Genomic DNA, 25,792 nt, shown 5'->3' with positions numbered 1-25,792 from the left:
CAAATATTGTGTAATATAAGACTGAATGACTTTAAAACAGTAAAGTTATTTTTATAGTTAAGATTTTTTGGCACAAAAGGGGAATAAATAACCAAAAAAACAAATAAACTACAGCAAAATAACAAAAAAAATCAAAAACATCAGTATCGGCTATTGACCAAATTATTATTTTCAAGTCTGTGCAGAGAAAATTCTGTTTTTCTTGTAAACACATTTTATATGTTAGAAAATAGTTTGTGAAAACATGTGAAAAGACAGAGAACTGTGTCATTAGACCATTAAAATATTGTTCATGATTTCTGTGTTCAGGATTTCTCGGGCCGACCTGACCTGACATATGGCTCGGTGACGCATCAGAGCCATGATCCCTGTCATGTCATTTATACGTTCCATAACAAGTAGACAAGGTATGCAGGAATGATGAAGTGAGGTAGATCTGAGAAGAAGAGTATGTGTTACTGATGGTCTGTCTTGTGTATCTGTGTATCTTGGCTGATGTATGCAGTATATATGTACATAAATGTAGCAGCTCATTAAGGATCATTGTCCTTGTTCCTCTGCTCCGTGCGGTCTGGAGCTGTGTAACTTTCCACTGCGTCATGCTCTCATGACCACAAATAGGAATAAATACTGCTTGAACAAAAGGTTGTTTACCTCAAACCCTATTTTTAATTAACTCTTTACAAGAATAGTTTTGTAATTTGAAAGGCATTAATTTGGTGACATTGCTATAAAACTCAGCCTTTGTATTTATTTTAATAGTTTATTGATTACCTGCTCTGGTAGACTGGCTGTCTGGTTTTCATGCAAAATCACTGTGAAATTATGGCTTTACCTCACCAGAAGCTGTGTACCACTGAGTATTTTGCATCAGTGGGAAGTGAATGATTTAGTATATAGCATTAAATCACATACTGTAGATGTGATTCATAGAACATATGGCAGATGTAGTGGTGCGTGTGCAGCCTGTAGTGTCCTTTTACAGCTCTTATATAGTGACTGATATTCCACCAACAATGCAGCAAATAGAAATAACATCCCACGTTCACAGCTGAAGACTGTTTCTGCACCTTATAATATGAATTAAATGGAAAAAATGCAGCTCTATCTTTAATAGAGTACTCCACATTGCACATCTGTTTGGTTTCAGTATATTTAAATGTTCCACTAATGTATTGCACATCTCTAGAAGAAAGAAAAAATGAAAAAAAGTAGTGCACAGTCACAACACAAATTATTTTGCACATCTTGAAGAAAAACGTTATTTTGCATGTTATTTAAAACATAAATTTACAGTGGAAATAGGTGATCTGTCCATTATGGTTACTTTACAGCTAGAGTTGTCATGATACCAGAATTTCAAGTACATATGTAAAAGTTAAAAAACAGAAAACAATACTCGATAACTCCCTCAATACCACTGTAAAACAAAAAAGTACTAAACAGAAAGTAAGAAAGTAGAACAATTCCTTTCTTTCTGTTTTTTCTACCATCTGCACAAAGTGCTGGCAGAAATAAGTCACTGAACACTGTCTGGTCTTGCCACGCTGTGTGCCAGATCCCAGGCATGACAACGAAGACTGAACTGAACTGATGTCCCGAAAGAGCACTCAGATCTCACATTTATTATCATTATACAACACAGTGTTGTACAATTCTTTCATAATACACACAGAATACAACACAGATGATTAATTAAATTCAGAATTCTGTAGTACAATTTTTGCATTTACACCAAGTTGAATGTAAACAGCAGCAAGAAAATGGTGATATAATATGGTGTACATCTTCATATTAAAAGTTCAACATCTGGGAAAACATTGTTCATTAACTTTGATTGTTTTGAGCATGAAGCGTCTTACTTATGAGGGATCACCGATGTAAAAATACAGAATTCACCTGTCCTTTGTCCTACTGTAGTCTTGTGTGTTGTGTCCTGTCAGCTCGAAGTGTGACCTGCTCCTCAGATGCAACGGCCCGATCGAGGATGTTGTGGAGCAGGTCCCTTTGTGTGGGCACAAACAGTCTCTAGTTTCCTGTTGTTTGGTCAGATTGAGTGCCATTTCGTCCATCTCATTTTCCAGCAGTCCCAGCTCCTCTCCACCTGGGGTGGTCACACACTGCGGTGCATCCAGTTGATCTGACTGCATGTTTGAAAGATGACGACTGTATTTGTTGCTCTTTAAACCAAACATATATATAACATATATTAAGCTTAATGCAACAAATAGATATTGTCTTTTTATTCCCCGCCTATTCATTACTAACAACGTAACTGGACTGCTTTCCATCTGGTTTGAACATTCAGGTGTGTGATGCTATTAGCAGTTCATTTAGCCTCAAGCTGCTAGCCTCGAACAGAGGTGAGAAGCAGGCTGTAAACCTGCTGCTTTCTAACTCCACACCTGCAGGTGGTTTTCATTTTCAAACTTGTAGTCTTCATCCCCAACTGACGCTGTCTTAAGTGACATCCGTTGAGGCAGCTCCCTCTGGAGCCAGAAAAAGCTTTATACAACTCACTTTGTATTTCCCATGTACATTAGTACTGCTTAGAGACTGCCACCTTTTCATCTTTTAGAGACTTGATGCTGTAAATGCTGAGGTTAAAAACACTTTAACAGTGACACTCAGCAGATTAAAGGAAGCCTAAGGTCAGTGAACAGTGTTTGGATTTATCAAACTGAATAATGATCAAGTATCACAATCGACTGTGCTGTTATATGAGAAGGACTTCTAATATCTGCACTGGCACGTCCTAAACTCTTTGATCAACAGCAATATAGATAAAAGATATTAAATGACCTTCTGCACACTGGGTGAGTGCTCATAAGTACTTTGAAGAAAATATTCAGAATTCAGCATTTAGCATTTCTAAACTCCTGTGTGCTGTCCTAACTCTCAGATTTCTGCCTTCGTGCTGTTTTCTACCTTCCTTTTAGCTGAGCGGAGATGAATAAATGCTACATTCACTGCCATTGCTGTGGGTGTAATTGTATATTGTCAGCCATCACGACATACAACACAGAGATTAGGAATGTAGTAAGCAGTAGGCTGCTCTGACTCAGCGCTTTGGAGCTGTCCATCTGTCAGACACAAACACCCACTCTCTCTTAACACACATACAGTATGCTACACATATAGCTGCTCTATAGGTGCCCGCTTTGAGTTTTAATCTGTGTACAGAATAGCTTTATGTGTTAACAGTTTATGTCTTTAAAAACATTTTAAACAGAACAGTGAAGAGGTTCTACAGATGTTGGTCAGTTGACCACTTTGGTCCACACTGAAATATCTCAATCGCCATGAAAGTCTGGATAATTGTTGTCACCAGATGAAGAAACCTGCAAACTTTGATTTCAATGAGTGGATTCCTGTTTCTGGAACATTTATGGTATGGATGAGTCCTAATGACTTTGGTGATCCCCTCGGTTTTTCTTAGGCGCAACCAGCGGGTCACAATTTTCTACATCTTGTTTTGTGAAATTCAGTGACGTATTCCCACATCTCCTGGATAGATTAACACAAAATCCTGTCAAGACCTCCATGGTCTTAAAACGGTGTATCCTAATGACTTTAGCGATCTCCTGACATTTCCTCTAGCTCCATCGTGAGATTGAAATTTGTGGTTTTAAGAGAAATGTCACAAGTATTGGATGGATTCTCATGAAATTTGATACAGACATTTACATCCCCCACAGGAGGAACTGTAATAACTTTAATGATCCCCTGACTTTTCATCTACCACCGAGTTTGTCCAATTCTTTGGTTTATAACCAATTACCTGCAAGGCTAATTACATTCACATCACCCTCAGCTGTAGTGCTAATTAGAAAATGTTATCTTGCTAACATGATAAATTAAGACTGAACAAGGTAGGGCTGCACCCGCCTAGAGATTTTCCTTGTCAGGCTAGTATGTAAGTTAAAGCCCTTAGTCAACTAGTTATTGCACATTTTTGATATTAAAGCTACCACATTGAACTCTCATGTTTATTTTATTCTGGAGACCTCTATGGACAAAAACCATAGGGTTTCCACCATAACAACCACAAAATATAACATCAAAAAATAAAGTTATCTAAATAAAAATTTCATCCTTCTTCCTTTGAACTACCAAACATACGACCCCTTTAACTTCAGCTGTGAAAATGGAAACACAGGCTGTTATATGTGATTTCATAAAGAATATGACCCGGTGGCAGGCATTAAATTAAGAATAACTTTATGGAAACACAAGATATTTTTTCTCGTTAATTTTAACTAGGTCATATAGAGGCATCCGTATTAAATGGAGACCGTTTCATAACCAGTTAAAACTCTTTGTAGTAGCTTTAATATAATTATTTTTATATATATGTTTGAACTGCCTGTTAAATGCTAATGAAAAAAAGAAATAATGATTCTGAAAGTGTTGGAACAATCAGCAACTAGACTGAACATATTGTTAGTTTATTTCAGCACAGTATAACCTCACACAAGTCTCTTTGTTCAAGATATGAGAATAAATAACTTAAAACGTAACAAAAACAAATACTTTCTGACTTATCAACATGACGGATGATGTATACTTACAAATTAACTCAGTACAAACTCACTCCTCAGTCACTTCACACCTCCCGTCCCCGTCTGAAGACGTCATGTGTTCATCATAGTTTAGACAGTTTAGTTGTGCATATTTCCAATATAACATTATAATGGTCAGTTTTAGAATCTATCAACAGACAGGTAAAAATGAAACAGTTGAAATCTACAGGTAAGTTGTTTAGTCATGGTGGAAGTTGTGCCAGCTGTTGAAGGAGTAAAAATCTTAAGTGTATCTTTGTAAATTAATGATCACACATAAAAAAAGTAAAAACATCTCTGCTTGAAGTTACAATGAGGTGGCTTCTGTGGTTTTATATTGCAGTTAGGGCAAATATTTTGTTAATAAACAGCTTTTTTAGGCTATGGTTGTTCTAGCACATCCAGAAAATTATGAGAAGACCCTGAGCAAGCTGACAAGAACACGTGTCAGGCACTGAACATTGTGTGACACGCGACATGAGGCACCGCACCCAGGCGAAGTTTTTAGGGAGCGCTGTGCCTTGAGTCCTGAATGCAGCCTCACAGAGCTGTTAGCACGCCTGTAGACTTTTTGTCTTGTTAATTCACAGTTTTACCCATGTGACAAAACAAACATTGTACAAAGTACTGTACCTGGAGTTTGCTTCTGTATGTGTAATTAACCTGTGTGTGAGCAGACATGGCTTCTGGCATTTTGAAGTTTGATTTTTGGGGGCAAAATGACAGAATGTGACTCCTTGTCTGTTGTAGCTCTCAGAAGGATTTTGTGTTTCTGCACAAAAGGCTTTCTGACAGGCAGTTACCCCTGACTGCCCCAGGTGTCGGTTAGAGACGGGAGCACTGTAGCTCAACATCTCTCCGTGACTCTGTGAAAACCTCTGGAAGCTCATTTTCAGGATATGCAGCGAAAGAGAAGCTTCCTCTGGAGGCACGGTGACCACAGCGCCAATATCTGCTGAGTCATGACTGACTCACCCCAACTAGTTCTGCTGTAGATGTCAAGGAGGATTGGCCATATAGTCATTTTAACCCACAGTGCAATTATGTAAATGGAATCATTGGAGTGCCTCCTGCAGTTTAGTTCCAAGACGGCAGGTTATTGATCAGAGCAGAGCGAGGGAGCACTGATGGGGAAGGCAGAGGGAGCACTGTCAGGTGAGATTACAGAGAGAGGATATGAGGAGAGAGAAAAAAAGGTTTCAGTTTAACAGTTTTAATATTGCTCTGGGCCATATGAAATGGATTTGGTACAAGCAGGGTAGCGGCAGGTCAATACTTAATCTCTACATGGTCGTAACTCATAAAGGAAACCAGTCATTTCTCTTTTTGATTGATTACAGCATGTACTGCGTGATTTATTTATGATTAAGAAGAGGTATTTCAAAGTATTAGTACAGCGTTGTTTTATCAAGGATTATTCCACATGTGAGGAAGGTGACTGTTGAATTGAAGCTCAGGGTACAGATCGTTTTCTTTACTGTAAATTATGTTTCCAAGAGATGACAGGCGGACTGTCAGCATGTGGCATGTGGTGTGAGTGTGTATGTAAATGGCTGGACTACACTCAGTGTGAAATTGAGATGTACTTGGTCGTTTCTGTTACCAAATAGCACTGACTCACATTAAGGAGTGTGACCAAAACTGTTGAAGATAGCAGCAGTCCTGCAGTCAGCAGAAAATTCACCAGCTCCCTCTGCTAACACAAACACTGCCCCCCGGTGGACGGAAGAGCACAAGCTTCACAGGATCCTATCTGTTCTGCACTGAGGAAGTGAACCAATAAGGAATGTTAAAGGGATGAAAAGCGGGGTTATTTTTTTACTTTTATGTTTGTTCTTTAAATGTTTCAAAATTAGTATGCTTCGTCTTTATCCACTGTGTTAATATCATCGATAAATCAGAGCTGCAGCTAATGACTGTTCTTAGTCTGCCTATGTGTGTGTAAATCTGTTATTGTCAGAAAATAGTGAAGAACATTCAGTCATTACAGTTTTCCAGAGGCCAAGCTGCATGACAGTGTTAGGGCCACTTTAAAGAAAAAAGAGAGGGAGAAGATCTATTGCATCATTTGCATTTTGAGAATAAAATCAGAAATGAGAATTAAGCTGAAAACAGTTTTGACTTTATTCTTGAAATAGTATACCTTATGCTCAACAATTCAACTTTGTCCTCTATTATTCACAGCATTTCAACTTTATTTTAAGCAATTTTATTTATTGTCAAAATGGAAAAAGGAAAAAAAGCTCCTGATTTATTTCTTCTTAGGCCTGGCACTTTTACTAAAGTTTGACTTAATTCTAAACACTTTGCTCATTGGAAGGCAAAATAAAAAAAATTAGTCATATTTTTCCTTAAACCTGGCTCTAATACTTCTTTTGTACAAGGTGACATCTATGAATGTCTTGTTTTGTCAGAACCACAATCCGAAACTAAAATATGTTCAAGTTAACCTCACATAAGACAACAAAAGTCACAAATATTTAAAGAAGGGTTTTTTTCCAGTATGTTTAGAGTTTTTGCTTGAAAAAATTACTTATATAATAATAATAATTACAAATCAATTCTAAATATAGTTGCAGATTAATTTGCTACAGATCAACTTATTGATTATCAGTTGCTCCTCAATAACTTAAATCATATCATCTCATCATTAGTTATCACTACTACACTACTACTAATGTTATTAGGCTAATACAGTGGTTCTTTTTATGGGATGCCCCCAGAAGCCAAAAAAAGTTCACGGGTGATGCTTAAACTGAGAGTGAGTGGGACTAACTGGAAATTTGAAAATTAGGAAGTTTAAGCCTGAAATTGATATGGATTTATCAGAAGTGGATGTATTTATTAGAAAACTATTTACAAAACAGCCTCAGAATTGAGTTTGAGGCCAAAGTTTGATCACATAAGTAAGAGAATTAGTTACGGAACAATTTCTTTTCTAAACTTGGATGAATAAACTTGTGAAACAGTGAATCAGTGGACATAACACATGCAGTATTAGCTACCTAATGCACATTTGATGGATACTGACACATTTTACTCTGATGGTAATCATCCTCTTTTCAGCGGAGCGCTCACTCAACCCTGATCTCTAATTCAATGCAACACAACATATATATCATGTTCGTTGATTGGGACCATTTTTACAACCATTTTAACCCTTGTCTTCATCTCTTTCCAGAAAGGTACTCTCAGTAAGTCACGTCTCTGTCTGTATATTGTGAATATGATGTTCTGACTGAGGGCTGGAGGCTGATATGCAGACAGCTGGACAGACTAATGGGTGGCTCTCATTTGAAATCTCTGCCTGCTGGTTTGTGTTGATCATCCATCTCTGTTGCATCATGCTCTGACGCTCTGTTTTACCATACATTTGTTTTTCTGTTCATTCTGCCCATGCTCTGCAGCTGCTGGATGCCAGGAGAACCAAGGTTTGTCCCTATGTTTGCAACACTTGCTGTGTGCACAACATAGAGTCACCTGCAGTGTGCCGTGTATTTTTCAGACACCTGGCAATCCCTTTGCACCATGAATGTATAACCTCCTCTCCTAATGAACCTCTAAAAGAAAGTGAATTATTTCCAGCAGTTGAGTCTGCCTCCTTTTCCTCTGAACCCTCATATCTTCCCCTATAAACGCTGTAAAACTATAAAGAGTGAGTCGTTTGTTCAACTGTGTCAATCCAAATGTGTCTGGTGCTCCATCCCTCTGTAGAACCACAAACCTAGACCCCTACAACCCCAGACTGCCTGTAAAGTGGGTTTTATTTCAGTTTCTTCTGCTATAAATCCTGATTGGGACACTTTCTGGACATTACAGATTAATTTCTCTCTGGAGATTCCTGCTGCAAGAAAAATTCAAGAGGCAAGAGACCAAGCTTTAGTCAGTGTGTGACAAAAACTCAGCCCTAACATTGTTCCCCTACACACAAAACAAACACCCCTACAAACACTAAGATATATTAAGCTCAGTGGTGTGTGTTTGATTGTATTTTATTCTGGACACACAAATGCACAGACAAGTACGCCCTAACACACACACACACACACACACATAATTGAGCTTCAGTCTACTGTATGTCCACAGGTGGCATAGCTCATCTAATAAATAAGCATAATCATACAGCCTTTTGCTACATAATACTGGATTAACTTGCAGAACCCTTTTCATTATAACCAGATGCCTCCTCTGAGGCTTGAAACACAGTATTTGTATCCAGGCGTCTCAGGCTGAGTGTCAGAGAGCAGAGACCTCTGCTGCACTGCAGGGAAGCATCAGGGAGGTATTCTGCTTTGATTAACAAGTTAACAACCTCCATTCTGCTCACATACTGAAAAACACAGCAGCTATTCACAGCACATTAATACACTTAAAGGTGTGACAGAAAATTTGATTCTTGTTGCAGAATAAAGAAAAAAAAATCTCATATTTTTCCTCAAATAAGACACGCTCTATTTTATTCAAGCCCATTTCCACCACTGTGATGAAAAAATACCCTATAAGTTATTATAATGAGAAACTTTATCAAAATGATGACCTAGTATTGCAGCATAACGAGAAACATCCTTAAAATAAAATAATGGGAAGCTCCCTTAAAATAACGACTTAGAATTACAAAAATAATAGGGACGTCGCATTAAAACTTTTTCATATCCACTAACGATATCGATACTACAACACTGAGTATCTACTGATACAAACTAATACCATTTTTTCCCCCTCTCTTAAACAACTAAGCTGTTAATAATACCATTAATTTATTAATACCTGATAATGGATACACTTTGTTTAACCTATTAAGTAGTTGTTTTGGGTACTTGTACTTTTATCGGTAGATTTTCAAATCTGAACTTTTACACATACTTATGTATGCATTACAAGATGTAATCTACTTAGTTACTTTTAAACCCATAGTTGAGTATTGAGTACAATTTGAATTAATATCCAAACCTTTCATCTGCATTTTAGTGGCCAGTCAGGTGATCTGATCACAAATGAGCCAATGAAAAAAGTGATAAATGAAACAAGATGCTGCAGCAACACACATTTGAAAGTAGGAGGTTAATAATTAAGCATTAATCAATGAATTGCAGTTAAGAATTTAAAAAATTAAAAATGTATTCATGGTTATTTATATTATATTTTGACACTGTTTTGTCTGCTGGAGCCATTTGTTGAATAAGGAAAAATAAACTTGGACTTACAATGAAGAAAAAAAGTGAAAATAATCATCTTTTTTTTTAAAGATTATTTTTTGGGGGCTTTTTGCCTTTATTGTGATAGGACAGCTGAAGATATGACAGGAAAGGGGGCGGAGAGAGAAGGGATCACACGCGGTACATGGGCCGCAGGCGGGAATCAAACCAGCAGCCGCTGCAGAGGACTGACAGCCTCAGTACATGGTGCACACATTCTACCAACTGAGCTTTAGGGGCACCTAATCATCTTAAAATAATGATTTAGTTTCCTAAAATAATAACTAAGTATGTCAAAAAATGATTTAATGATCCTAAAATGATGATATAATTTCCCAAAATCTGACAAATAATTGCTTAGCATCTCAAAATATTGTGAAATATATTAAAAATGTCTTATTTCTCTTGAAATTACTTACTAGCTTAAATCAATGAGATAATTAGACTTCCTCATTATTTTGAGATACTAAATCATTATTTTGAGAAAGTTTCTCATTATAATGACCAGGATCTTGTTTCCATCACACTGCAGTCAATGGGCTTCCACAACCTTTTGACAATATCAGTTTACAGTCTGTTTGCTTCTAAAGATACAGTTTTTGGTAAGTGATATTTTCCCCATGTTTGACTTGCATTTTTCCACAGAACCACGTGCAACAGCATCTCAGAAGTGTGTTTATATGTGGTGACATTCATGTTGTGTTTTCATGAACACTTTGCATTGCGTTTATTCCTGATTATAATTTTAATAATTTTGTCTGAACTTGGTCAGCATCTCCAGATGACCATCCAGGCTCTACAGGATGAGCTACGCACACAGCGAGACCTGAACCACCTGCTTCAGCAGGAGAGTGGTAACCGCTCCGCCTCCGAGCACTTCACCACCATCGAGCTGACGGAGGAAAACTTCCGTCGGCTGCAGGCCGAACACGACCGGCAGGCCAAGGAGCTCTTCTTGCTGAGGAAGACCCTGGAAGAGATGGAGCTGAGGATCGAGACCCAGAAACAGACCCTGGGTGCCAGAGACGAATCTATCAAGAAGCTCCTGGAGATGCTTCAGAGTAAAGGGCTGCCCCCGGGGCCAGGCAGGGCCTCCGAGGAAGAGGAGCAGGAGAGAGCCAGGCGCATCGCAGAGGCGGAGGCCCAGCTCGGACACCTGGAGGTCATTCTGGATCAAAAGGAGAAGGAGAACATTCATCTGAGAGAGGTACTCTATGACCAGGTTTAATAATATATGAGATTCACTGATCACAGTTATTAGAGTTTCATATTTTTCATTAGTCTTTATGTTTCTTTCTTTCTTTTTTTCAGATTGTTTTTATTGATTTTTAAAGTCTTTTGACAATTAGTAAAACACAGACCGTGCAAAATGAAAGGGCATTTCCTGAACAACACAGAACCCTCTTTCCGTCACCCCCCCACCCCAACCTCACCCAGCTCGGGTCATGAGATACATAAAGGCAAAAAAGAAAGAGAAGAAAATAAATACATGAATAAATTTGAAGAAAAAAAATGAACAAAAAGTCAGAGAAGGGAAACGAGGAATTCAGGGGTTTGTTCAGTCCTCTCCTGTGTCTGGTGAGATGGTCAACATGTTCCAAAAAATTGTTTGAGGTGTTGCATAAAACTTACTAATCTGTCAGTCGTGTGCCGGGGGAAAGAATTGTGCTTCCATTTTAACAGAATCAAATGCCTGGCCAACAAAGTTGTGAAAGCTAAGGCTTGTTGTGTGGCAACAGGGAGGCCATCATCAAGTGGAGTGCCAAAGATGGCAGATAGAGCGTTAGGAGTGATGACCACACCATAAGCCCGGCTTATAGTTTCAAATATGTTTGACTAGAAATTTGTTAATTTGGGACAAAACCAGACATATTGATGTGATTAAGAAGGGGATTGTTTGTTCCAGTTAAAGTCATCACTGACATTATTGATTTTGTTTTTAATTTCAATCTAGTTTAATTTCACTTAATTTCTAGAGTGAGTTTGCTCATTTCAGTTTAGTTTTTATTGTTTAAAAGCGTTGAGTTATTTTTTATAAAATGGGGGGGTATTTGTCAGAGGCAAGATTTAAGAAGTTCAATATTGTCGTTATGATATGAGGACAACACTTTGTGAAGGCAGTCGACTCAGAGTCATGTAGATGTCCTGATCTCATTATGGCGTGCACCGATGCCTCCTCATACTTGTTGTGTTGAGAAATTTGACCAAAGTGACAGACTAAATCTACATTTCTTGTTATTTTATTTTATTTTATTTTATTTTATCAGTTTATTTTATTTTGATAAGTAACAATACAGTTTCAGTTACTTTTACTTTTTTTGGGTCTAGTTATTGATTTCAGTTAGTTAAAATGTTTTTTTTTCCCACACCTAGTTGTAGTTTAAGGATTCAAGACTTAGAATTCACTGTTTTTTACTTTGTTGTCACTAGATGGCAGTGTTATGTGTCATATAATCAATATGCTCAGTTGTGCTGCTGAGCATAAACTGAAAACTGCAAATCAGTTGCATGAAACATTTTACATGTGTAGACTTTATCTTCATTTTTGGTGGGGTCATGCAGTATAATCTTGCTTTCAGTAGAGATTCAATAGATTCTGCTGGACTGGTGTCACATCATGTTGTGTCTTTTCTTAAAGGAGCTCCACAGAAGAAATCAGCTGCATCAAGATCCAAGCAAAACCAAGGCCCTGCAGACCATCATAGAGATGAAAGTAAGAACCTGACTCACAATATACAGCCTGGCCATAAACACATGCAACAGTCAGCATTAGAAAATAATTATTCAATTCTGCGTTACTCTTCAAAGTAACGGTTCTTGGAGTAATTTTTAGCTAGTGATTTTCTTAATCCAGCTACGTTAAGTCTTGAAAAAAAAAGAAAATCCTTTGAACAAATCAGATACAGTAATTTTTTTTATTCATTGTTTTATGAAGGCCCTTCTAAGTATGACTATAGACCAGCAAACAAGCAAATTATCTGTATAAAATAGATGTTGAAAGACAGATGTTGTATATATGTGTTTGAGTCAGTGACATTTACAGGCCTTGTATTTTGTGAACCGCTGCATGTCTAAACAGAGGCCGACGCTGGTGTGTATTCTTCTGAATCTATTGTTGTCATTGTGATCATCAGCAGCTGAGTCAATAGTAAACACACTGACACATCTCTCCACCTCTCCCTCACACACACACACACGCAGACACACTGTGTATCCGTTCTCAAAGCAGTTGTGTAAACATCAACAAGAATCAATATTACTGTTCAACATTTCAGCTGTCGTGGCTCGCTGGAGAGGAGCAGTAGCTGGTCATGCCAGGCTGCGTCACACTTGTTTCATGACAAGAAATGGCACATTTAATGCCAGTAATCAATTCTTCAGCATCACAGACTGTCTGCAAACAAATCACAGGCTGCAGGGCTGACATTTCAGCTGAAATTGCAGAGAGGTGACAGGTGATCTTTCAGGGAAAATAGCAGGTCAACAGTATAAGGCACTTAGATTGGTATACATCATCTGAAAGCTGGGAACCTGAAGATTAATTTGACTTACTGAATTAATTTTAATAAATTTGCAGGTCAGCACTGTGCGTTAACTTTTTCTAATCATAATACCTGTAATAAACATTGTGTTTTGGTGAGGCACCAATCCAGATTTTGGACATTTAGGGTGTGAGGCCTGAAACATTATGATGGAAGTATTTGATGGCCTTTTCTATGCTCAGTAATTCTCATAAGTTATTTCAGAAGTTTGTGGGTTGATACCATTTTTAGACGGATTTTTGGGCACTCAGGAATTGATATAAATTCCCTTTAAAATGCACCATAAAGACACCAAGACATTGAAGAACACCATAGAAAATTTGATGTTGACATTTGGTATTAAAAATGAAGATTTCTGTAAGAACTGGTAATTTCTGAGATTAGATGGTGGGAACTTCTGTTCAGAGATTTCTCAGAAACCCCTTATACCCAGGAAAAGCCATACATTCTCTGAATGGCCAAAGTCTTTAGCTTTTGGTTGCAAAGTCTCATTAGGCTGTGATTATATACATATAAATTCCAGTACTGTTAAAGGCCTCTAGTATGCAAACGAAAATGAAAACTGCATGAGATTAACATAAAGTGGTGGGGTTTGTAAAGGGGAGATGCCTGGGTACCCACAGAACCCATTTTTATTCAGATGAGACTATCATTTTACCAACTGACTGGCAAGTTGGCATGACATTGTTGGTACCAATGGATGCCTTAGGTTGGGTTTTTTCAATTTTTTTTTTTAAATGGCCAAATAAAGTAAAGCGATGCATTACATTTCCTATTTCCTCTGACCTGTGAATTTAGAATATAAATTTATAAAGCAATGTACCTCTATATTTTTTCTCCAGTTTATGAGTTTTCACAATTGGAAAATACAAATTATGCGCAAAGTACGAACAACAGACATAACCAATGAATGGGCTCATTAGCCTACCGATAAAATGATCATCTTTTAAAATATTTAGAATTTTCTATTTGATGTAAGCTGAACATGCATGTTTTAAAACAGCATGTCAGATTTGAATAACCCACTTAAAATATAACAGTGAAATACCTTTCGTAAAGCCATATTACATTAGCAAATATTTTACAGAACAGACTTTCATTGCAGTTTTTAAGGCCCCACCCACCACCACCATCAAGCGTCACTGCTTTTTGCTTCCAGCTCAAGCTAATCGCACTTTACATACATCCATATTCCATTCTGTGAATGTGATGCAGCTGCAACATGCAAACATGCTGCCTAAATTCAATTCTCAGGGTGAACGCATCCGTCTGGATCAACACTTGTTGTACAGCTGATTTGTGTTGATCGACCGCCGTAGACACCACCAGCCTCACTGCAGAGCCCTGACATCACTTCCTCAAAATAAATCATGACATCATCGCTGAGCTGACATAGCCCCTCTCACTCAGCTGGATCGGCGCTGTGCAGGCCCCAGCCCCCCACCCCCCCCTCCGGCACGGTCATGTGACATCTGTGCTCTGGGATCCTGTTGATTTGCATACAGAGCGAGGGAAGACCCGCCTTCTCCTCCTCCTCCTGTGCTGTGCCGGAAGACCCTGCATCTCTCCCCTCTCCTCTCCTCCTCTGCTGTGTTGCTGCTGATGCTGATGGAAGCACGAATAATCCTCCCTCCCTCCTTCTCTCCCCTTACATCTCTCCTCCCGCCCTCTCCTCCTCTCCTCACTCACCAGAGACAGTGCACAGTATATAGCCTGCCTGCTGCTGCCATGGAAACAGGTGTGGTTGTTTATGACAGTGAGAGGCCAGTGTGCAGGGAGATAGATAGAAAGAGAGACACACAGCGGCAGGGAAAGAGAGATAAAGAGCAGGATTTACTGACCAGGTCGGTGTGTACCAGTGATTCCATGTGGATGGAGTAAAATCTCCCTCTTTTGAAGGTACGGTATCTTGTATCTGTCGCCGCGATGTTAGCTAATTGATGTTCGTCTCGTAACGCGGAGACTGAGGTGAGATGCAACGGCAGGGCGAAGTGCATGCACACGTTAACCCCTCAGATCCTTCTCGTATAGCCTATCATCCCTCATCACGATACATTACCCATACTCCTCTGCAGTGGGCTAGGACTGACCCTACCAATGGCCACAAGTTCATAAGTTCAGAGCCACTTGGAGCCAAAGGAGGAGGGACACAAAAAGAGAGAAAGACAGGAAGGAACAAGGTTGCTCTCTGCTCTGCTGGAGAGGGAGATGGACCATGGCTAATCTTAAAGACGTTGTATTATTTATTTAAAAAGCCGTGAAGCTAAAGCTGCACTCACAGTCGCAGTCCAGAGGCTGGATTCTGCATTGATCTGCAAGCAACTACAGCAAAAAGCTACGGCTTGTTACTTTTCCTCTTCCTCTCCCCCTCTGCACGTTTCTCTCTGGTCCTGGCTGATCTCTCCGTGCTGGATGTGCGCTCAATATTTCCCAATGGTGATTAATCCTCTGAGCTGCTGCAAGGAGCTGGGTAGAAAGATTTCACCGACAGATACTGCAGTTGCTCTCTCAGCCTCACCAAAGAGCTTCTTTTATCTCGCTACATCTCTGTCTTTCCGTCTTTCTCCCTCTGGCTCTCTGTATCTTTTTTGTTGTCTGTTTGTCCTGGACTTTTGTCTTTAGTTCAGGTTTATTTTCTGCAGCATGCAACTTGTGGACATGGCAGTCAGGGTTTTGAGGTGTGTCTCCTCTGCATGTTTTTGTGCAGGACACCAAAATTGCCTCTTTGGAGCGCAACATCCGAGATCTGGAGGATGAGATCCAAATGCTGAAGGCGAACGGCTTACTGAACACAGAGGACAGAGAGGAGGAGATCAAACAGATGGAGGTCTACAAGAACCACTCAAAGTTTATGAAGACCAAGGTAGTGGCTGTCCATCTGCACTGATGCATGCGCTTGCTGAAAAACAGATCCTGTGGAAATATGGCTCTGAAACGAACACGACTGTGTTGTTTGGCGTACAGGCAGACCTGTGCAAAGAGGAGAATACTAAATGAAGCTGATGTGTCACTTAAATTAGCTGCTTTAGCATGTAGTGTCATCAGCAAAGTGTCCTGTTGGCAACTATCTGAGAGAAGCCTGAGAAGAGCTCAGTGTCAAGGATACCAAGAAAGGCAAAATCAGCAAGTGCATGCTCTGGCATAATAAACTTTTCTTCCTTTATTACATATAAAAGCTATAGAGCTCCAATGGGTTATCGTTTAGAAAAGTAATTTCCTACTATTTTGATAATTGGTAATTGATGATCACTTCTGAGTCATTTTATATTTATTAAATGTCCAAATTCTCTGATTTCAGTTCCTCAAATGTGAATATTTTAGTCTTCTAAAACAGTAAACTACATCAATAGACCAAAAAATTAATCCTTTAATCAAGAAAATTATCAACAGATTAAACAATAATGGAAATAATCATTAGTTCTAATTATTTTATTTTTCTCCTGCCAACAGACATTTTGATATACATTATTATCAAAGACTAAAATGTACGCCTGCATGCAAAGTGACTGAATCGACTTCACCTGCTTTAATTTTCAGACCAGTCAGTGTTTCTTCTTGCCCACGCTACGTGACGATATGATAACTTGTATTTTTGGCAGCAGCTGCTGCTGCTGCTGCTGCTGCTGCTGCTGCTGCTGCTGCTGCTGCGTGTCAGTAGTTGCAGCTACACTGTCAAAACACCAGCATACCGACTTGAAATCTGTAATCGTGTTAAGGTGTGTGTATGCGTCTGCCGCTGCTCTCTTGGGCTCATATGTCTCTCCGTAGCTTTGGCTCTGTGTTTACATACCGCTCTGCGTATTAGTCGACCAGGCACAGACCAGCCACAGTTTTGTTCTTCTATTTTTAGACCTCTTTTCATCAATCATGAATAGAGATGATGTATAATATATGATGAATGCAGGGGAGTCAGTCCCAAATGCATTTTTAATGAGAGAAAAGCGCGTTGATGAAAATAGTGCAAAAGCTGCACTGACTAGCTCGCTGTTTGGTAAAAAGAGGTTTCTTACTGTTTTTCTGTCTCTCTCACATACATATACCGTGATGTTAAAGGAACAGTTCACTCCAAAATCAAAACTGTGTATTTTTCCTTGTACCTGTAGTATTATTTATCCATCTAGACTGTTTTGGAAAAAATAATTAAACTTCATAATTACGTGATCCTCCATTGCAACATCATCTCTAACTGTTATGGCATGTATTTTTCTTCTATCTCTGTGAATGAGACTTCACCTTGACTCCCTCCTCTCATTGTAGTCATCCATTGGCTTGCTGTGGCAAGGTGTTTTCTTTCTTTCAATCCATTTTCATATTGAGCCATTTCTTCTTTATTTCAGTGACAGAATGACCCTCAGGTAATGCAGCATTAACTACAAATTTTTTCTTTTTATTTGGGTTAAGCAGGTCCCTTAATTCCACATATCTGAACTCATGAAGTTCTTTTTACTCTTTGATGTCATTTTCATGAACACACTTCCTGACATACAGACAGGACGTATAGCCTTATTTGGTATTATAAGGGCATTAATTATGCTAATTTACAATTCTCATACACATGCACTCAGTTACGTACAGGCAGATCAGTTGCATAAGTATCTGAAGTTACACGAGTGTTTGCTGTATCTGACATGGCATGTTCGTACAAGCCCTTTGTATGAAAAAAAGCACAAAAAATGTAGGATTTTTGCAGGCTAAATGTCATTTAGTTCCATTGTATTTGAGAGAAGCCACGCATCTCTGCACCTGACATCTCCAAACCTTTGCAACTAACACCAAAACAATCTAGATGGATAAAGAGCACTACAAGTCAGAAAAAAAAAATATGTATTTTTGATTTTGGAGTGAACGATCCCTTTAAAACATTACATTGCTTATGTAAGTGGTGGTTCTTGTCTGTTTCACACATGTATAGATTGACCAGCTGAAGCAGGAGTTGTCAAAAAAGGAGTCAGAGCTGCTGGCTCTGCAGACCAAACTAGAGACCCTCAACAACCAGAACTCCGACTGCAAACAGCATATCGAGGTGCTCAAAGAGTCTCTCACTGCCAAGGAGCAACGTGCTGCCATCCTGCAAACAGAGGTAATGAAAAACCCTTAATTTGTTTGTACACATGCAGTAAATCAACCTAACAATACACCGTCTCGCAAACATTTTCATACTCCTGAGCCACACTGAGCAAATAATAACAGGCTTTCCCGGGTCTGAGGCTTATTACTGCAAATCATATCAGCACTTTATTTACTTTGGGAGTTGGAACTAACTGAGCTGTGACTCAGGGCTCCACCATAGAAACGGTAATGCTCAGTGTACTGTCACAGCACATCCAATAAAGATCAAAAACATCAAAAAGCTGCAGTAATAAATAAATAACTGTGGAAGCATTACAGATACTGGAGAATACCACCACACGAAGAAATACTCAGTCAGCACTGTGTTTTTCTACAGTTTGCTTGGAGATTAAGTTAAGACGAATTAATATGTAACTGAATTTTGTGTTTAATAACTTCTTCATCCACGTTATATAAAGCTCTTTTCTTTTAAGTTGGCTCACTACAGCATATGGACTTTTTTCTCTGAGGTGTTTTCATCCTGCCTGAGGAAATACAGTAGCCTAAGTCGGTGTCCTCTTTTAGATCTAAGTTTAAAACACACCTTTATCCTACTGCCTTCCTTGATTTGATCTGATTTTATTTATGTTTTTCCATTTTTAATTTGTTTTATGTGGTTAATTAAGAACACTAAGTACTTTTTTATTGCTTTGATTTTATGTGTTTTTATGGTATGTTTTATGTGGTCTTTGCTTGCTATTTGAAGCACTTTGTAACTATGTTTTGATAAGTGCTATACAAAGATAAAGATATTATTATCGTCTGTGTCATGCTTAAGGTGGATGCTCTGCGTCTTCGTCTGGAGGAGAAAGAGTCCTTCCTGAACAAGAAAACCAAGCAGCTGCAGGACCTGACGGAGGAGAAGGGCACTCTCGCTGGAGAAATCAGGGACATGAAGGACATGCTAGAGGTCAAAGAGCGGAAGATCAATGTCCTGCAGAAGAAGGTGAGAGGGTTAGGGTTCCTTAACAGTACTTCTGAGGAAGATGTCAATTAAACGTGACCTGCCGGTTACACAGTCTTGAAAAATGGTCTAAATAGCTAAATTAACTGTTTTTTTTAAACTGGTTTTCTAATAGTTCTGAATGTTTATTTCCACTCAGATTCTTGTGGATGCTTAATGAGACATTCAACTTTGAATGTCTCATTAAGATGAATTTTTACTATTTCAAGCCAAATTTCTGGAGGCTTTAAAATTGGAAGGTGGGAATACAAACTGAGGAAAATGTTTATTATTATATATCGGTTTCACCAAACCATGATGTGCAGGAGGACATCTCTGTAGGTTTACTCCAGCTATAATTTGAAATTAGAAATGAACGATGAGTGGAGCTGGTTGCTCTGTCAGATACTTCTCGTGTCCTGGACTAAACCAGTCGGCCACTCTGAAAATACACAGCAGAGTGGTTACTCTCTCCATTAAGAGTGTGAGAGTGTCTGTTGCTCTCAGGGGAAAGTGTCCATAGAAAGACAAGCAAGATATTTCTGCCTCACTGGCTCTAGTGTGTGTGTGTGTGTGTTTGTGTGTGTGTGTGTGTGTGTGTGCTATAAATACTCACAGAGTGTTACTCCCTCTCTCACCCTGGCCTGCTCTCTCATTGTCTTTGCTTTTTTCTCTCTTCTGTTGTTCTATCACACCTCCTCTCGCTCATCTGTTCACTTTTATCTCTCTCTGGCATCTCTCGTGAGTTCTACATCATTGTTTTCCTCTCATCTGGTTACCTGGTTTTGTTTCTCTGTTGTGTCAGTCACATAGTTTATTAGGTCAGTGCGTGTATTTTGCTCTCAATCGTCTTTACATGCGTCTTAAAGGGACGGCTCACCTCCAAATCAAAAATGCATATTTCTCTTCTTGCCTGTAGTGCTGTTTTTGAGTTTTTTGAGTTTTGGAGATATCAGAATATGAATATGATGGAACTACATTTGAAAAACTCAAGAAACACGGAAATCATGAACCGGTTACTCAAGATAATCCACAGACTTTGTTGCAACTCACACCAAAACTAACACCACAGGGTAGAGGAAAAATATGATTTTTTGTTTTTGGAGTTAACTGTCCCTTTAATGCACAATTCCTATTCACTCACTGTTTAATTTATATTCCACTCTTTTTTCCTACTTCACAAACTCTTTAAAGTCTTACACTTTTGATGTATTTCGTCCTGAAATGGAAAACGCTTCCCTGTAAAGCCGCAGCACATTCCAAACTATGAACATGATGTTCAGGGTGTTAATCTTCAAAGGCTTTTGTAATCTCCAAGTCCAGCAACTAAACCAACTTTAAACACAGCTTTGGTTTTGAGATCATAGTATTTACCTCTGTTTCTCTGCTTTTTTTCTTCCCTCTCCCCACTGTGCCACGTCCATCCTCTTGGCCTCCCCTTCCTCCTCCTCGCTGTGTCAGATTGAGAACCTGCAGGAGCAGCTGCGGGACAAAGACAAGCAGCTGGGGAACCTGAAAGACAGGGTCAAGTCTCTGCAGACCGACTCCAGTAACACAGACACTGCCCTGGCCACCCTGGAGGAGGCGCTGTCAGAGAAGGTGCGGTACAGCGCTGTAGCGTCAGGGTGCATGAAATAAGCGTTCACGGTTGAGATGTGAACAGCTGCCGCACAACTAAATCATTCTCCCTCGTTGGGAAGTCATTTTAACGAGAGCATACAGTGAAGTGTCTGTCCCACTGACACAGATTAGGTTTGACTTCAGAGCTTGTGTATTTGTCAAACTGCTGAAATTGAAATATAAAGGAAGTGTTCAACATATTAATAAACACACTTTTTTCTGTCTTGCTGAGAGTTAGATGAGAATATTAATACGAGTGCCATGTTAGTTTGGTAAATATGAAGCTACTGCCAGCAACCAGCAGGTACTGGTTACTGAAGAAACAGTCAAGCACACAACCCCCTGTAAAATGGCCAATTGTTGTTTCTGTATTGCTTGCGTTTTCGTACAACTAGATATATAATGTGTTAATTAGTGAGCTTTAGAGGTGCTGGGTGGTAGATTTTTAACAGAGTGTTGGACAGATAGAGCATTCTCGTGCTCCATCTCACAAATTGGGAAGTCTTTCTTCCAGTTTTGTGAGTTTTTAAGTTGTACTGTGGACAGAGGGTAGGGTTGTTGTGCTTGTTGTGAACTCTGCGTGATGGCTTGGCTGAGACTGCCATCCCAGTGACGATTCATGTTGCTGTCCAAGTAAACAGTTTGAAAATCTGATAAAATAAATTAATTGAAAAATGTGTTACTTTGGCTCTGATGCAACCGCCTCTCTGTGGTCTCATTCAGTACCTCAGCCACAGTGCTACTTGCTATGCTGCTGGGGAGCTTAATCCATAAGAATACATAATAATTGTTCGCAATGTATGTTTATATTTTGTATTAAGAATTGGAAACGGCAAATTGATAGTTATTCAATAAATGTGGCCTAGTTAAAAAATACTTGCCTACAAAATGTAGTGGAATGGAATTATAAAGCCTCAGAAAATGGTCGTTCTAAATTTTGACACCAAAATGTTCATTTTTAATACTAATGTGGTATTGCGAATATTGGTATTGGCCCTGAAAGAAATACTCTTACACCTAACAGTAACTGTGAGTGTGTCGCTTGATAGATGTGTCTTATTGCTCACACTCAGCCACATTTTAAACTGCTGAGTTTGGCATTTTTAAGCGTAATCCTTTTAATTCTGATTTTGTGTGTCTCTGTGTGCATTAGGAGAGGATTATAGAGCGCTTAAAGGACCAAAGAGAGAGGGAAGACAGAGAACGTCTGGAAGAAGTGGAGTCCTATAAGAAGGAGAACAAGGATCTGAAGGAGAAAGTCAACAGCCTGCAGATAGAATTAACAGAGAAAGAGGTCAGTGACCTGACGGTGTAGAGGTGTGTCCACATGACTGCATATTATTATAGATGCTGCGCCTTTATGTTTCTTTACTCTACTGTACTGTACAGCATATATTGTACCTCTTTCTTTCCGTAGGCCTTTATATGACATTTAAGCTGCTGCCTCTGGCTCTGTGGCCTAGTTAGACTTCCTGGTTTAAATCTGCTAATTGTCTGTGCTGTCCTTCCACCTGCAGTCCAGTCTCATCGATTTGAAGGAACACGCCTCATCGCTCGCGTCTTCAGGCCTAAAGAAGGATTCAAAGCTCAAGTCACTGGAGATCGCCATCGAGCAGAAAAAAGAGGAGTGTAGTAAGTTGGAGACGCAGTTACAGAAGGTAGGTGTGCGTCCCACAGTGCAGAAACACTCATATGAGCGCAAGATAATGTGTAGATTTGATTTTGACTTTAGGAAACCTAGATCTATATTTTGTGTTTAGTTTATTGTAGTGTCAGCACAGTAAGCAGTCTTGGAAGAGTTCAGAAGAAATAATACACAGATTATATATATAACAATCAGCTGAATTGCCTGCAACTCTCAAATACATCAATTATTCAGGATTGTTAAAGTTGGTCCGTAGTTTTTACTCAACGGTTATATAACACAGAACTCACACAGGGGTGTTTGATTGTCACAATCTTGCCTACTTTTTGTTATACTAGACTCAAAGCTTTATCATTCAGTCAGTAGTTTTGTTAAAAAGGGAAAAATCCACAGTCCTAAAACAGGGCAAAAAACCTCCACAGTTCAGTAACACAATGCCACAGCAGTCTATCATAGTGATGTTCATATAAATGTACAGTTGTTGGTGATACAAAAGAGGTGGGCGATATGTTAAGATTTTCCAAATGGCCATAATCAGGCTATCAATTGGTGATTGTTGATATCTTCATCCTTCCTCCCGTCCTCTCAGGTTTCAACTGGGAGTGTAAACAAGCGGCAAATGCATTGCATTATGCATACTATTTATCTTCACTATGTCCAATAAACAAAATAAACTTCCAAAGTATCAAGAAATTAAATATTCTTACACTTATTTTCCTTTTAAACAGAGAAATACAACCATACACTTTCCAAATTCAAGCTTCTCTCTTTTAACGAACTAAGATGAACTTAACTGGCTCGTTAAATCCTTGGAAAATTCACTTCATTCAAACTCGACCGATGTAAAACTCACCAAAACCATCTTTGTTAGTCTGTCCACTCTTCCAACAACCACCAACTGTGGTTTGATGGAATTAAATCCTTAATTCACCATGGGAAAAAAGAATGCAAAGAGCCTAATTCTGCACGCTGTTTATCTCTCAGTCCTCACCTAGCTCAGAGCGCTCATAGTCCAGTGAGTGGGTGTGTGCTGTGCCGCTGGATGAGAGCACGGTGCAGGGCAGCTCTGCGGGCAAAATAAAATGACAAATATCGCCTTTTTTGCAAAAAAAAAAATGTTTCCAAGGTCAAGAATTAACTTTCACTGTCAAATGTACAGTTGACTGAATGCATATTCAAGGATGCTTATACAAGGAACATAGACCCTATAATTAAATACCCAGATACGTCTAATCACAAACAAAGAGGTATCATCATCTCACCAAAATTAAAAGCTAAACCTGAACCACCTTTCTCTGATGCCCTTATAATTACTTGGCTGCAAAAAAGAAAGAATAAACAAATAAATCAGATATGAAGCAGAAGAAAATCAATTTATTATAAAAGTATTATCCTGTGTTTCAAACATTCAAGCTGTTACAAAAAGGAAATATCCATATTCTGTGAAAAGGAATTTACACAGATGATTTTGCTTATTTTAGTAGTGAAACACTGGAATATCTTCTGATCAATGCTTGAACATTAGTTGAACTGTGGAGAGCTTGTCTGCCCTGAATGAAGACTGTAGAGACGTCCATCATTAATTGAACTGAACTGTAGATAAAAAGCCAGAGCTGTGTGTTCGCTGTGAAGACAGGAATTAGCTCATTGTGAGTCCAGGGACTACTTGAATGGAGAGTGTTAGATAATTGAAGAGTTCATAAGTAACAAATAATTAATTTTATTCTTAGAGTTAAAAGAGCTTGAATACTGGATTTAGTGTTTTTCTCTGTTTTATATGAAAATCAAACTAATTTCTTGTTTGAAAAAAGCAAACTTCTGTAAGTATCACTAATCTGGGAATGTAAACCTGGCTCTTAAAAAACACATTTAATCAGGATAATGGCTACCATCATGCTTTCTCTGCTGTAAGAGGCTGCACTGCTTTGTTAGGCCGCTGCAGGGAGCAGACAGTCCATTAGATACCCCCCCTCCACCTCCTCCTATTCGTCCATAATCCACAGACTCTCCCTGTGTCTGTTCCTCTGCATTTGTCTGTGGCGTGTTTCCCTTAACCTGTAACAACATGTGCTTTACTGTGACTGTGTTACTGCTCTCTGTCAAACATGTACTGTAACATGTCTGATCCTGCTGTTCTCTCCTCTGGCTCAAACTAAATCCTAACACTTACTCTCCCGGGTTTCCCCCCCCCCCTCCACCCCACTCCCCTCCTCGACCTCTCCGTTTGCAATGTAGCAAGCTGAGCAGCTATTCAGTCACATGAACAATCCTGTAAGTCCCTCTCTTGAGCTGTCTGAGGCACATATTGAAAGCATGAGGACACTTCTTTGAAACGTGCTAGATGGTGATCATGCCAGCCCCCCCGGCACAGGTTCTGCTTCCACCCACCGACCCACCCAGATGCATGTTGGTCATCGCACTGTACTGATATACTGAGCTTTATGCTGCACTCAGAGTCCTGTGCAACGTGCTCATTCTGCAGCTGTTTGTGTTTGTGACACGTGGTGAAACTGGTGCTACATATACAGTGTTTTAAGTTCACTTTATTTGGTCAGTTGGAATTATATAGTGTGCAGTATATGAATTTATTTGTAACTTTTCTTAAACTGTGGCTCTGTAGTTGATTTGACTGTGATTCCTTTGTTTAACTACAGTGAGATTTTCTTCTTCTTATGCACAAGGCCCTGCACACTAGGCCAAGTTTTCTGAAGGGATGGGAATCAAGAAGCGGTTCCAGTTGAGAACTGGTTCAAAATTGTCTGGTACATCGGAAACAAATACCTTCAACCTTATCGAATCCCTTTATTGATGCCGGCATGTTTTTCTGACTGTTGTGCATTGCAAAATAATGATGTTAAACTCAGGTCTCTATGGGAATAAACTGACACTCACCTACAATGTAGCAGGGTAAAAATGTGCTCTTAGACAAAGAGAAACACCATTAAGATACTTTGATAAAAGTGGCAAAAAAAGTAATGAATAAAAACAGTTAAAATTCAAAGTGAATGACCCAAAACAAAAACATCTGGAAGTGAAATATTAGCTTGTTCTGCAAGTCATTCCAGGTTGCAAGTGCACAATGGAAAAAAGGCTTTTCTAAACTCAGTAAAATCATGAAGAAATCATTGAGTAATCTGTAAAATGATCATTTCAAGTAAGTGTGGATGCTGAAATGT

At 39.0% G+C, this 25,792-nt stretch overlaps 1 protein-coding gene across 1 annotated transcript in view; it reads left to right on the top strand.

Moving 5' to 3' along the window:
• The window catches only part of erc2 (ELKS/RAB6-interacting/CAST family member 2), a 55,557-nt gene that overhangs the window by 14,769 nt on the left and 14,996 nt on the right, over positions 1 to 25,792 (top strand). Inside the window, exons 3-12 of the mRNA XM_084734824.1 lie at positions 7,970 to 7,993; positions 10,530 to 10,964; positions 12,396 to 12,470; positions 16,007 to 16,162; positions 18,212 to 18,379; positions 19,187 to 19,354; positions 20,813 to 20,950; positions 22,125 to 22,265; positions 22,489 to 22,629; positions 24,852 to 24,887. Coding sequence (XP_084590950.1) covers positions 7,970 to 7,993; positions 10,530 to 10,964; positions 12,396 to 12,470; positions 16,007 to 16,162; positions 18,212 to 18,379; positions 19,187 to 19,354; positions 20,813 to 20,950; positions 22,125 to 22,265; positions 22,489 to 22,629; positions 24,852 to 24,887 — 1,482 coding nt within the window. The remainder of the gene's footprint in view (positions 1 to 7,969; positions 7,994 to 10,529; positions 10,965 to 12,395; positions 12,471 to 16,006; positions 16,163 to 18,211; positions 18,380 to 19,186; positions 19,355 to 20,812; positions 20,951 to 22,124; positions 22,266 to 22,488; positions 22,630 to 24,851; positions 24,888 to 25,792) is intronic.

Source organism: Lutjanus erythropterus, chromosome 2 (assembly GCF_056507025.1).
Source record: "Lutjanus erythropterus isolate fLutEry1 chromosome 2, fLutEry1.hap2, whole genome shotgun sequence".
Lineage (NCBI taxonomy): Eukaryota > Metazoa > Chordata > Actinopteri > Lutjaniformes > Lutjanidae > Lutjanus > Lutjanus erythropterus.
Note: the sequence above shows the minus strand (reverse complement) of the source record. Positions and strands in the feature narration are given on the sequence as shown.